Source organism: Phocoena phocoena, chromosome 8, assembly GCF_963924675.1.
Source record: "Phocoena phocoena chromosome 8, mPhoPho1.1, whole genome shotgun sequence".
Classification (NCBI taxonomy): Eukaryota; Metazoa; Chordata; class Mammalia; order Artiodactyla; family Phocoenidae; genus Phocoena; species Phocoena phocoena.
In genome coordinates, this window is record NC_089226.1 from 60851109 (window position 1) to 60863643 (window position 12535).

The 12535-nt window shown below is 45.8% G+C and overlaps 2 protein-coding genes across 8 annotated transcripts in view; both read left to right on the plus strand.

The window, feature by feature from the left end:
• Positions 1-3802, plus strand: part of STIM1 (stromal interaction molecule 1) — a 193986-nt gene extending 190184 nt beyond the window's left edge. For 4 of the 6 annotated variants that reach the window (XM_065883125.1, XM_065883124.1, XM_065883126.1 and 1 more), the window contains one exon: positions 1880-2396. In XM_065883125.1, the coding sequence (XP_065739197.1) occupies positions 1880-2396 (517 nt within the window). Of the gene's footprint in view, positions 1-1879 lie in introns of all 6 variants that reach the window. The other 2 variants (XM_065883127.1, XM_065883130.1) reach the window with 2 other exon arrangements.
• A 1554-nt stretch (positions 3803-5356) lies between these two features.
• Positions 5357-12535, plus strand: part of RRM1 (ribonucleotide reductase catalytic subunit M1) — a 34590-nt gene continuing 27411 nt past the window's right edge. The window contains exons 1-2 of one of the 2 annotated variants that reach the window (XM_065883274.1): positions 5357-5579; positions 10822-10910. In XM_065883274.1, coding sequence (XP_065739346.1) covers positions 5561-5579; positions 10822-10910 — 108 coding nt within the window. In that variant the 5' untranslated portion in view covers positions 5357-5560. The remainder of the gene's footprint in view (positions 5580-10821; positions 10911-12535) is intronic. The other variant, XM_065883275.1, reaches the window with a different exon arrangement.

A 12535-nucleotide genomic window follows, 5' to 3' on the forward strand; every position in this document is an offset into this window, starting at 1 on the left:
AGAGGGTCATCTTGGGACTTAGAGAAACAAGGACACATTTAGATAGAAGCAAGGACACCATCAGAAATATGAAAGCAAATATGAGACCATTCATAAACACTAGAGTACGTGGCTGAAACAGTATTTGGAATGGGAGTTGGAGCTGGGATTGTTCTCTGCTATCCCCTGTCTTCAGCAAGGTACTGGCCCACAGCGTGGCTGCTTAAGTTAATTGTTTCCTGCTGAGAATTAAACCTATAATAACTATTAGTCAACCTCCTGCTTTTGCCTGTTTTTGGAGCCTGGTGCCCTCCCTAAGTTTTCCACCCACAGCCTCCTTCTTTCCGGGTCCTGCTGTGCTCTCCTCTCCCACTCATGACCCTTTCCCTTTGGTTTCCTGACTTGGATGTTTAAACATTTCCCTTAGCCCTCTCCTCTGCCTCTGCCATGGGTTCTCAGGCCTCTGGGAAAGGAGAAGGAGGGTTACGGGATTGGCAGGGGACTCCCATATCTGCCCTCTTGTCTATAGAGGCAGGAGGTGTGGCGTCCAGAATTAGTTCATGGTCTTCTTAGGAACAGCCAGCCCCTTAAAGGGTCTCGACTATCCTGGACTGCCTCTGTGTGTGCATGTCCAGTGTGCAGTGCCGTGTCCCCGTAGCTCAGCCTTGCAAAGAAACCTCTTGTGACTGGCCCACAGAAGGGTCTTCCTGCTTGACTGGCCTCATCATCTTCATTCCCACAATACTTTCTACATTTTCAAGTGCTTTGCCAACATATTTGGGCCTCCAAACAGTCTTGTAAGATAATTGAATTGGTGTTATCTTCATTTGGCCAAAATTGAGGACCAGCAAGGTTAGATGACTTGTCCAAGGTCATACAGCAAGCCTCAGGCAGAGATGGAAATTGAATTAGACCTTAGGACTTCCAGCGTGCAGCTCTTCTGAAGCACTGCTCCTTAAAGGCCAATGTCCTGTCTTTCTATGCCTCCCTACGTTCTCCCCGTCTGCAGAGCTCTGAAAGAGACCCCAGCCTTCCTGCTGTCAGCCAGCTTTGGTTTGAATGCTGAAACACTTCTCTGTGACCTCCTTTGAATCCTGACAGAGGGTTGGAAGAGGCAGCATCTTGGCCTTTTGGGGTGGGTGAGGGATTGTTTGCAAGGCTGTTCTAACCTTTTTCTCCCCAGGCTGGGTCAGGCTCACTTATTGCATGTGCCCTGTTCCTTGGGGCCTGGCCCAGACTGGATGTATCCCAGGGTGGGACAGGAGTAAATGGGGGAGGGAGGCATGGAAAATGGTGACTCAGAGAAATATACGGGTTCTGTGTTAGCTTACGGTGCAGTTGTAAGAAATCTAGCCAGCTATGGAAGCAGAGATTTTATTGAGGAGGATGCCTGTGGCATTGAAGCCAATGGTTGCACCGGTTTAGGGCCTGGCCATTCATCAGGGGTGGGGCACAGGCCTTGGAAAGCCCTTTGCCAGAAAGATAATGGTATAATGACATTTGTTTTTGATTCTTGTCTGTCTCTTCTCTCTCCATCACTTTTCCCTCTTTCTTTTCTTCTCTCCCCTTGGTCCTCCTTATTTCTACCTGCTTCTCCTTTTGCTTTTCTTCCTCCCCAATTTTACTCTTTTCTCCTTATCTCTTCTCCAATCTATCCTTATTCCCTATTCCTTCCTTCTCTCTTATCCCGTGCTTATGGCCTGCTCAACTTCCCTCTGTTTCTCATTCTTCCCTCTTTCCCACCTGCTATTCACCCTATTTTATCTCTCCTGTCCCTCTCTCCATCCCCATTTTCCTACCCTGCCCTTGTCTTCTCTCTTGGCCCCGTCTCCTCTTCAAATTCCCCCCTGCCCCCCCATCCTCTATGAGTCCCTTTCTTCCTCTCTGACCTGTCTTACAGGGATTTGACCCATTCCGATTCGGAGTCCTCCCTCCACATGAGTGACCGCCAGCGTCTGGTCCTCAAGCCTCCTCAGATGGTCCGTGCTGCAGATGAGGCTCTCAGTGCCATGACTTCCAACGGCAGCCACCGGCTGATTGAGGGGGTCCATCCCGCCTCTCTGGTGGAGAAACTGCCTGACAGCCCTGCCCTGGCCAAGAAGGCACTGCTGGCACTGAACCACGGGCTGGACAAGGCCCACAGCCTGATGGAGCTGAGCTCCCCAGCCCCACCTAGTGGTTCTCCACATTTGGATTCTTCCCGTTCTCACAGCCCCAGTTCCCCAGACCCAGACACGCCGTCTCCAGCTGGGGACAGCAGAGCCCTGCAGTCTAGCCGAAATACACGTATTCCCCACCTGGCTGGCAAGAAGGCCGTGGCTGAGGAGGATAATGGCTCCATTGGTGAGGAGACAGACTCCAGCCCAGGCCGGAAGAAGTTTCCCCTCAAAATCTTTAAGAAGCCTCTTAAGAAGTAGGCAGGATGAGGGTGGCAGTTGTGGGACAGCTTGTCCTTACCTGGTCTTCTGCCTCCCCTTCCCTCCCTTCCAACATACCTGGCCCCCAGCATGGGGCATGGGAGGGGCTGGCCCTGGGGCCTGGGCACTGTACATACTTGCCCCCCGTATCCTTGGGTCCTTCAACATTATTTATTAACTGACCACCATGGCCTGCCTGCCCTGCCTCCCTCCCAACCATGGGCTGCTGCTGTCACTCCCTCTCCACTTCAGTGCATGTCTTAGTTGCTGCCCCCTCAGCTCTCAGTCCACCTCTGGGGTCCAGCTTCTGTCTCTGCTGTCCCAGTTTTGAGGTTTGGTTTCTTGTTTCTCTCTGTCTCCTGCTTTTGGGCTCCCCCTACCCCGGCCACTCCCCAACTTCCCCTAGAGGCTAGGGGGGAAGAGAGGGTCAGTAACTTCTGACACCTGTGCCTCAGATCTCTTCCACCTCACCGACCATGGTTCTGTTTGCCCCAGACTGGGGCCTAGGACCTAATATTTGCAGTTTGCTCTCTGGGAGTGTGGTGGGCCAGAGGGAACCTCGGCCTGGAGCTCACTGAGGCCTCCAGGGATCCATGGGGGAGCGAAGCCAACTCCCAGCGAACAAGCCACTAGAGTTCTGAAGAGAGGCTAGGCTAGGGGATAGATCGGAAGAGACTTCTCCTAGTTGGAGGATGAGTGGAAGCCAGAGGTGTGGGCTACAAAGCAGTCACCTTTTCTCTCTTCTCTCACCCACACCTGCCTCTCTCTTATCCCTGCTCCCCCACCCTGCAGGAGGGTTTGTCTATAAGAGGCGCTGCCCAAATGCTCCCCAAGCCTCATTACTCCTGAGGCTCAGGACAGTGGGCTCCCATGGCCGTGGGAGCCTCAGCTATGATACAGGGCTCTAATGGGGCCTTGGAGCTGCTGGGCAGGATGTTGTCACTTTGAACCAAAAGACAGTTTAAAGTTGAAAAATGAAATCTCCTGAATTTCCCAAGTGCCTGCACTGCATACTTGCCCTGTCAGACCCCATTTTCATGTTACTGCATAGCCTGGGCCAGAGGCTCAAGAAGGACACAGCCGGTTTAGGGAAGGGGGTGGCTAAGGAAGATGGTGTAGGTCAAGGTGGCTGTGTGACCACTCCCCCGCCCTTCCCACCCTCTAGACAACTCTCTCCCTTCCCTGTTTTTGCAATGGCTGTAAAGGTATTTTCCCTCTGCCCCACTCCCTGCCGTGTCTTTACTCTGGGATCCTATTTTGGGCCTGGGGTGGGGGCACCTGGGGCTGGTCTTGGGAGGGTGCTAGGCTGCAGACTGCCTTGTACCCCCTGGACACCCTCACATGGGTTTTTCTGTGTTATTTCATAAGACTCTTTGAAGTCCAATAAAGCATGTAGGAGATTTTAACCTGTGCTGGCTTTGACTCTCCTTGTGTTCTCTGTGCTCTTTGTGGCACAGCAGACAGGATGAAGAGACATTTCTCTGCTGCCAAGGGAAAGTGAAACTCTCATACACATTCCCAAAAGCTCTCTGGGTAGGGTTACCAGATGAAATACAGGATACAGTAGTTGAATGTTAGACAAACAAATTTTTAGTATAATTATGTCCCATGAGATATTGGGGATACATTTTTATTAGCTAAATCTGGCAACCCTATCTCTAGGCCATCTGACCCTATCTATCATGTGGCTTCACTTATCACCTGTGACTGTTAGAATTACAGGCATAACTCATTTTATTGCACTTCGCGAGTATTGCATTTTTTACAGATTGAAGATTTGTGGCAAGCAAGTCTTATCAGCACCATTTTTCTAACAGCGTTTGCTTGCTTCACGTCTCTGTGTCACATTTGGTAATTCTTGCAATATTTCAAACCCTCCACCAGCCAAAAGATTACCACTTGCTGAAGGCTCAGATGGTGGTTAACATTTTTTAGCAACAAAGTATTTTTTATTAAGGTATGTACATTTTTTTAATAGACGTAATGCTATTGCACACTTAATAGACTACAGTATAGTGTAAATATAACTTTTATATGCACCGGGAAACCAAAAAGTTTGTGTGACTTGCTTTATTGTGATATTTGCTATATTGCAGTTGTCTGGAACCAGTATCTTTGAGGTACCACTGTACTTCACAGGAACCTTGGAACCACCTTGAGAGCAGTAAGGAACCAGTGAAATGTTTTAGGGAGGGGATGCCACGTGAGATATCATAAAAATCAGTCAGCCTAGCCCAAATCGGAAGCTTCTACACCAGTCTTGTGAGTCATGTCTCACCTGTTCTGACTCCCCACATTCGGTAACCAAGTCCTGTCCATTCTACCTCCACGAGACACATCCACTGGATAATTCTAAAAGCAAATGGATCATAGCCCTGCCCTGCTCAAAAGTCTGCCAGGGCTCGTTCCCACTTCCGTCAAGATAAACTCCAAAGGCCCTTGGCCTAGCAAGGCTCTCTTCCAACCTGACTTGAGTGCGAGATTTCAGGCCGCCCGAAGGGCCCTGGGGCTCCCAGCCTCCGGCTTCCGGCTGCGGATTTCAGGCTAGAGCTCAGCTCGGACGGCAGTCTTGGGTTATCATCACGTAACAGTCTTCAAGACAAGAAAAAGCGGATGGTTGGGGTTTTGCTATTTCAAAAATACTCGAACTGCCCTGACTTCTGCGGGGCCTGCCAGCAAGAGAGGCGGAGCCACGCCTGGCCTGCCTCTGCGCGCTAAGTCCGGCCGCGGAGCCCCAGATAGGGCTTTGCCCACACCCAACATGGCGGCCGAAGAGCGGCGTTCCCGCCGGGCGCACCCACACCTAACACGACCGTGGGAGAGGCGCCGTCTCCTGGGCCCTGTCCACACTCAACATGGCGGCTGTGGGAAGGACACTGCTACGCTAGGCCTGCCCACCGGCCGCGGCGCTGGCAGTGTCGTATAACTTCCTGCGAGCTCTGTCGCGCCGCTTTTGCGTTGCGGCTGGCGGGAGCGGGAAGAGGATTCGGATTGCCTTGCCCTGCTCTGTGGAGGGAAAGTGCGCTCTGGCCCTAACGCCAGGCCCTGCACCCGAGCAACCCCTCGAGCCTGACCTTCCGCACTCTGCCACCTTCTCGATCCTGCCGGCGCCTCGGAGCTGCAGCCGCGTCTCGCATCCCTCGGCGCCTCAGCCACTAGCTGCGATGCATGTTATCAAGCGAGGTGAGAGGCCGGGGAGGGGGCGGTGGGGGAGGTACGCGGGCTGCCGCCGCCCTAGCAGTTAGCCGCGCCCGCCCGCCTCCGCCGCTTCCCGCGCTGCCGGCGGCAGCTTCCCGCCCTGTCACCTTCTCGGGCTCCTGCCCTTTCTCAGTCTGTCCCCAACCCCCCTCTGGCCTTTAGTCTGCGCCCCGTGGCTCTGCCATCCGGCCGCATGTCTAAAGAGTGACACCTTCCCTTTAGCGAATAGTAGCTGTGCGCGCACAGCTCTTTGCAGGCGGTACTTGATTCCTCACCGGGAGCCCCTGAGGTAGGGGTAATTGGGTCCGCCTAGCGGGTGAAGATACTGAAGCGCAGAGAGAGGTGCGGAGACTGCACGGTCACCCGGTTCGATGCTGGTGAGGCCAGGCTTCGAACCCATAGCGAACAACAGAGTTTTATTTGAAAGGCTTGGTCACCTGTCCTAGGCACGGGGGGATCTAGTGAAGCAGGGGCTCTGCACCCTACACGGGCACCCAGCAGCTTCCTGAGCTCTTTTGTGGGGTGAAAAACGTCAGGCTCAGATACAGACATCTCCACGGAGTTTGCCCTTCGTGAGGGATGTGTTGCTGTTTGCCCCAGGAGTGGTTCCAGAGGAGTTTGGGATCGGGACTGGCTGGCCTTACCCTTGATGGGAAGAGATATGGAATTAGAGTAGGGTGGCCAAGACATCTTCTGGCAGCGTGGGGGACCGGGAAGGGCCAGGGACTTGTGTTCTTCCTCAACACTTATTTCCTGTTAGGCTTGCTGAGTACCTTCCTTTGTGTCAGTCCTTTGCTTGATTCTGTGAAATTAATTATAAGAGGAGACAGACTTGCCTCCGGAAAAGATTTAATCAGGTTGGAAAACAAGAGCAAAACATACTCTTAACAGAGAACCATATGGGACAGGTACGAACACGTTTTGAGTCGACTCTACTTGCTTCTGTTGAAGCAAAGAAGTTATTTCAAAATTGTAGGCACTTAGTGAACACTGATTGACTGATTGTTTTGTCCACTAGGCTGTGAGTGTTTCAAAGATGAGGACTTTATGCCCACACTTAGCACAGGACCTGCCATGAATATAGATGCTCATTCATGAGTGGATGAGAATAATTATTTTAAAATATAGGATATCATGAGTGTTGTGAGTAGGCAGGTAGTTGATTTGGTTGTAACTAGGTGGCGTACAGCTGAGAGATGGACAGTGGTGGACCTTCCTGGCATCAGTATCTTTAGAACATCATTCTCTGAATTTCCCAAGTCTCCCATTTTAGCTGATGAGACCAAAGATCAAAATACGTAGTGTACTTTTATTGGTCCGTACCTGTGAGTGAGAGAGGAGCATTCAGTTTTTTAAACCTTTAGAAAAAAGTATGTAAGTATGAGGAGCCCTTATGATAAATCTGTAACAGATGAATTGACAACTTGTGGACTTAGATCTCTGGAGTGGGTAACACCTCTGTGTTGCATTTTTAACCTTTTGGGTCCACTTTCAAATACTGTGGTTTAAAAAGTACTATCTACAACAAACAAAAGGCAGGTCTTATTTTGTTTCTCATTCCTTCAGAGAACCTGATATGATCCAGATGGTTTGCTGCTAGACTCTGCCAACCTTGTTTTTTCATTTCTTTTCTTTTCTTTTTTATTAGTTATCTATTTTATACATATTAGTGTATATATGTCAATCCCAGTCTCCCAATTCACACCCCCCCCCGCCCCCCAGCACTTTCCTCCCTTGTTGTCCATAGGTTTATTCCCTACATCTGTGTCTCTATTTCTGCCTTGCAAACTGGTTCATCTGTAAAGGCTTGTTAATATACAACATTGTACTTAGATTTGTTTCTTTATTTTATTTTTGATCTTTAATTTGCTTAGGGTATCCACCCCCCCCCCCATTTTTGGCGTGATAGTGTAGTAGCAGACTAACTCATGTAGGTTTTGTTAATCTTAATGTGATTATTCAAGAGGGCAACTAGCAGCCTACCTAAGGTATTACTTACTGAATGTGCTAATATCTTGCTTAGCATCATGAGGGAAATAATAGAGGGAGAAGGCATCTCCATCTTCCATGATCTTAGGGCTGTTAGGGATGCAGGAATAATCCATATGAAAATTGTTAGATAACAGAAGGGAATAGTAGATGAGTTTTTCTCATCTGCTGTCTTGGGCTATTTTTCTTGGTGAGACAGTATCGTATTGCTCAAGGAGATTAAGGTTAAAAAAAAAAGTTGAGAACCAATGGAACAAATGCAGTGTAGCTGAGTTGAAAAGTGTGCTTTGGACTTTAGTATAGTGTTTTCAAAACTGTGCATTTTACATCATGACTGAGTACACACACATGTATAAGTAAATATTTACATAAAACTGAAACAAAAGTTTGCAAAATAATACCTTTTAAAGCATCTGTTTGCCCTCTGATAATCTCTTCTATTCCATATCCTTTGTCTATCCCTCCCTCTCTTCTCCCTTCCTCCCTCCCATCCTTTCTAATTCCCTTTACAGCCCACTGTGTTACTATATTTTACAGATCTGTGTGGATACTGTGCTGGGCACTGAGGTTACAGTGGTGAGTAGGCAGACATAGGTCTTGTTTTCAAAAATCTTTACAATCAATTGAGAAAGATAGACAAGAACAATAATATAATAAAATATGTTCAATATTCTAATAGGTAAAGTACAGGCTATAGAAGCCCATTCATTCAATTATTCAGAAGGTATTTACAGTCATTCCTCAGTATCCGTGGGCATTTGGTTCCAGGACCTGCTGTGGATACCAAAATCCGTTTATGCTCAAGTCCCATAGCAGTCCCTCGGCCTCGGTGGGTTTTGCATCTGTGAGTTCCAGTTCCCCATCCAGGGCTCCAACCAACTGCGGATCGTAAATTGTACATGATCCACGGTTGGTTGAATCTGTTCATGTGGAACCCATGGATACAGAGGGCTGACTGTATTCAGCATCTCTTTATGCCAGGAACTGTTTTAGGTGCTGGGGATTCAGCAGTGAACAAAACAAGCTAAATCCCTTTTCTCATTGGAGTTTACATTCTGCGGTGAGTGACAGTAGTTAAGTGTATATAAGAAACAAGTAAACATGTAAGAGTCAGTTAATTCCAGATAGTGGTTAGTGAGATGATGGTAGTAAAACAGGGTAATGTGATAAAGATGAATGAGAAAGTAATCTTGGTTTGTATCCTCAGGGAGGGAGCTGACATTTGATCTGAGCCCTGAATAAATACTAAGAGTCAGCTATGTGAAGGTCCGTGGGCTGAACGTTGCAGGTAGAGGGAATAGAAAGTTCATATCTTGTAGAAGAGGCACATCCTTGGTCTCACAGTATTAGCAAAGTCATCCTGAAGAGAGAGGAATTAAAAAAGACAGCTTACACCCAAGAGGAAATCAGACAATTAGTGTTCTAGAGGATTTCACAGGAAGAAGAGGTCAATGTGGGTTACAGTTGTTGGGACAGGTTTCATGGATGTGGTGAGAGTTGAATAGTGAGGAGGAGTTAGATGTATGGAAAGGTGGAAGAGGGACTTTTAGGCAGAGTGAGGTATAAGCAGTGATATGGATGTGGGAATGGGAGGCCCTGTTGGGACTTAGGCTATTTCACAAGGAACAGTAGAGGAGATGTGGTACCAAATTAAGGAAGGCCTTGTTTGAGAGGATAATAATGTAAGCAGGGATTAGTGATATGATAAAATCAACATGTGGGTTGAAAAAAATGACCAAGAGGAATGATAGGCTAGAGAACAGTGGCTCATTGGTCCTTCAGCCCCTTAGTGTGCCTCCACTTTCCAGTGTGAATTAAGACAGTTGCCATTGTACTTTCCTGATTAATTTGGCAGCTGTAGATTCTCAGTTTGCTAATATTGCCTTGTGGTCACCTGTCTGCCTAACCAGCTGGTAGAGCATTGAGGGCTCAGTCCCAGTGTAGGCCAGCTAATTAACTGTATTCCAGAGTTAAACACTGGCATATGTGAGTCTGGTTAGAAAAGGTCACAGTGGTGATCAGAAAGAGAAGGGCTATCTTAGTTAATATATCAGTGTTTAAGAAAAACTAACTTGTTCTATTGGTGATGGGTTACTAGTGGTATCTTACTGTTTATTTATTCTTTATCAAATATTTGAGAAAGTCCTTGGGCCAGCCAGGACTTTTTGTTAGGAAGAGCAAAGAGCAATAGGACCTAAGTCCAAAACCATAAAAGGACTAACTAGATGAGATCCATATGTATATGCTTCCGTATCTCCAAAATAAAAACTAAGAGGTTGCCTCTGGAAGATTGTTTTGAGTTACAAATAGAAAGAAGTACTTCTTTACATGGTGTGAAGTAAATTCAAAATCACTAATTACTCTAGGAGAGTATGTAAGCCAAATTTATCATGAAGATGTTAGAATGGAGACAGGTTTATAAATCATTTAGCATTCAATAAATATTTGAGTACCTACTATGTGGTAGGCCTTGGTCTTTGGTCTGGGCACTGGGGAATACATTGGTACATAAACCGTGACAAAAATCTTTTTCTTTTTGGAAATTGTATTCTAGTGGATGCGGAGAGCCACACAATAAACAAATACGTAAGTAAAACATAGAGTATGTCAGATGACCGTAAGTGCTATAGAGAAAAATAAAGCATAGAAGGAGCATAAAGAGGAGCAAGGCTGTGTTTGGGGCATTGCAGTTTAAAATAGAGTGATCTGGGAAAGCCTTATTGAGAAGGTGACATTGAGCAAAGACCTAAAAGAGTTATAGATAGCAAGGAGCCAGGGTTGTGGGGTATGGTGAGTGAGGAAGGTGGGAGAGTAGGAGATGAAGTTGGCAAAGGGGGCACACAAGGCAGGTTGTGTAGGATTCTGTGGACTGTTGTAATGATTTTGACTTGATTCTGAAGGAGATGATAAACCTCTATTGGGCGGCAGTGGGTAGTAATATGATTTTGACTTAAGTTTTAAAGAATAATTCTGCCTGTCATTTGGACAAGGTGGGGTAGGGAAATTTATTGCAAGAATCCATCTGATGTATAATGTAAGGGAAGAATCAGTATAGAATCCCTACTTTTTGAAGATGAAAAAATAATCTCTCGATGAACTATTGGGGGTCTGAATCTTTTATCTATGAAATTGCGTTTCATGTTGGCCAATTTAAAAAGTTTACATGCTGATTACATTTGATTCTTTGACATTGCTATCTTATTAAGTGCTAACATGAATTTATGGTTTGATTCTTTAGATGGCCGCCAAGAGCGAGTTATGTTTGACAAAATTACATCTCGAATCCAGAAGCTTTGTTATGGACTCAATATGGACTTTGTTGATCCTGTAAGTAAATAGGCTTTATATCTTGGGTTCCTTGCTTCATGTGCTTCTTTTTACTTGTCTCTTATCTCTGGCCCTTCACTCACTTGCTCTATATTTTGGTTTGGCCTTGGATATAAAATGTGAATTTATTGCTTAAAACTTTCTTTTTTCCTGGGAATTCCCTAGCGGTCCAGTGGTTAGGACATGGTGCTTTCACTGCCATGGCCTGGGTTTAATCCCTGGTCGGGGAACTAAGATCCCTCAAGCCGTGTGGCGTGGCAAAAAAAATAAAACAGACAAAACAAAACGAAACAAAACTTTTTTTCTAAGTCTTGTTCTGTGCTGTGAGTTCTGACTTTTCAGAGAACTATAAAAGTGAGCAAAGAGGAAAACTTGACATTAACATTTCATATTAGCGAGTTCTTTGAGTAAATTATTTTATTCATAAGTGGAAAAACTTGTTTTGGAATTGTGGTCATTTGGGTAGAAACTGGTTGGAAATTTGCTTTTCTGTTATCTATGTAGAAAGAATATATTAAAGTAATATAGAGTAATATAAAAGTAATATAAAATAGATTTCATGGCCAGCTTTTAAATTAAGGAGAGCCAGCTATTCATAAGCAAGTTGCTGTGCTTTTCTCTTTCTATAACTCCTCTACTCTAGACCCTCAGCATCTCTTATCTAGACTGCTATCTGTAGTGGTCTCTGAAGTGTTCTTCTGGTCTTCCTCTCATCTTGCAGTCTTCAAATACATCTTCCACATGGCTTTCAAAATGATCTTACTAAACGGAGTCTCTAAGAACCTTCTTTTTTTTAAACCCATACTGCCCCATCCTTATTTAGGTATTTTATCTGTACTACTCTAGCACTTGTGCTGGCTTCATAGCGTTAATCACCTAGTATAGAAATTAATTATATGTCTTTGTCCTCCCCGAGAGTTGCTGGGGAGGCCTGTATCTTGTTCTTGTGATATCCACAATGCTTAACACATATATAATTAGATGCTCAATAAATATTGAATTGACCAAAATGGTCAAAAGAAAATAATTTTATACAGCTTTAAAATATGCTTATTAGAAATTCCCTTTTACATTTAGAAATCTAGACAATAATTAGGATAGTAGAATATTAGAGTTGGAACGAACCTGAGAGATCATCGTATTTCATCTTCCTTGTTTTATAGATAAGGAAGGTCCAAAGTGAAGGGGAGTGACTTGTACAAGTGAGTGGGAGTGTAGGAAGAAGAACCTAGGTATCTTGACTCGTAGGTGTTCTATTGCCTCATGCGCACATTTCAGAGTGCAGGTGTGCTAGAGCTGACTCGAGCTTTCTAGGGTAGATTTAGTTGAAAAAGTCTATGTGTTTTTAGATCTGGCATGGTTATTAGCACACAGGCGTTATTTTATTCTGAGTTCTGATTACTTGCCACATAGCACCAGAAATCATTTAGAAGACTTCACTACTCTGTTACTGAACATGAGTTAATTGTTGGATCTGAGAAGAAAGTGATCAGGAGCAACCTTAGCTTAGGTCTGAAATTTAATTGGAATAGATTTTAAACTAGTAATTACACACTTTTTTTTGAGGGGGCATGCTTTTGTCAACTGGGAAATGGCATTCATTTTCTGTTGGATTAATCTGTTTT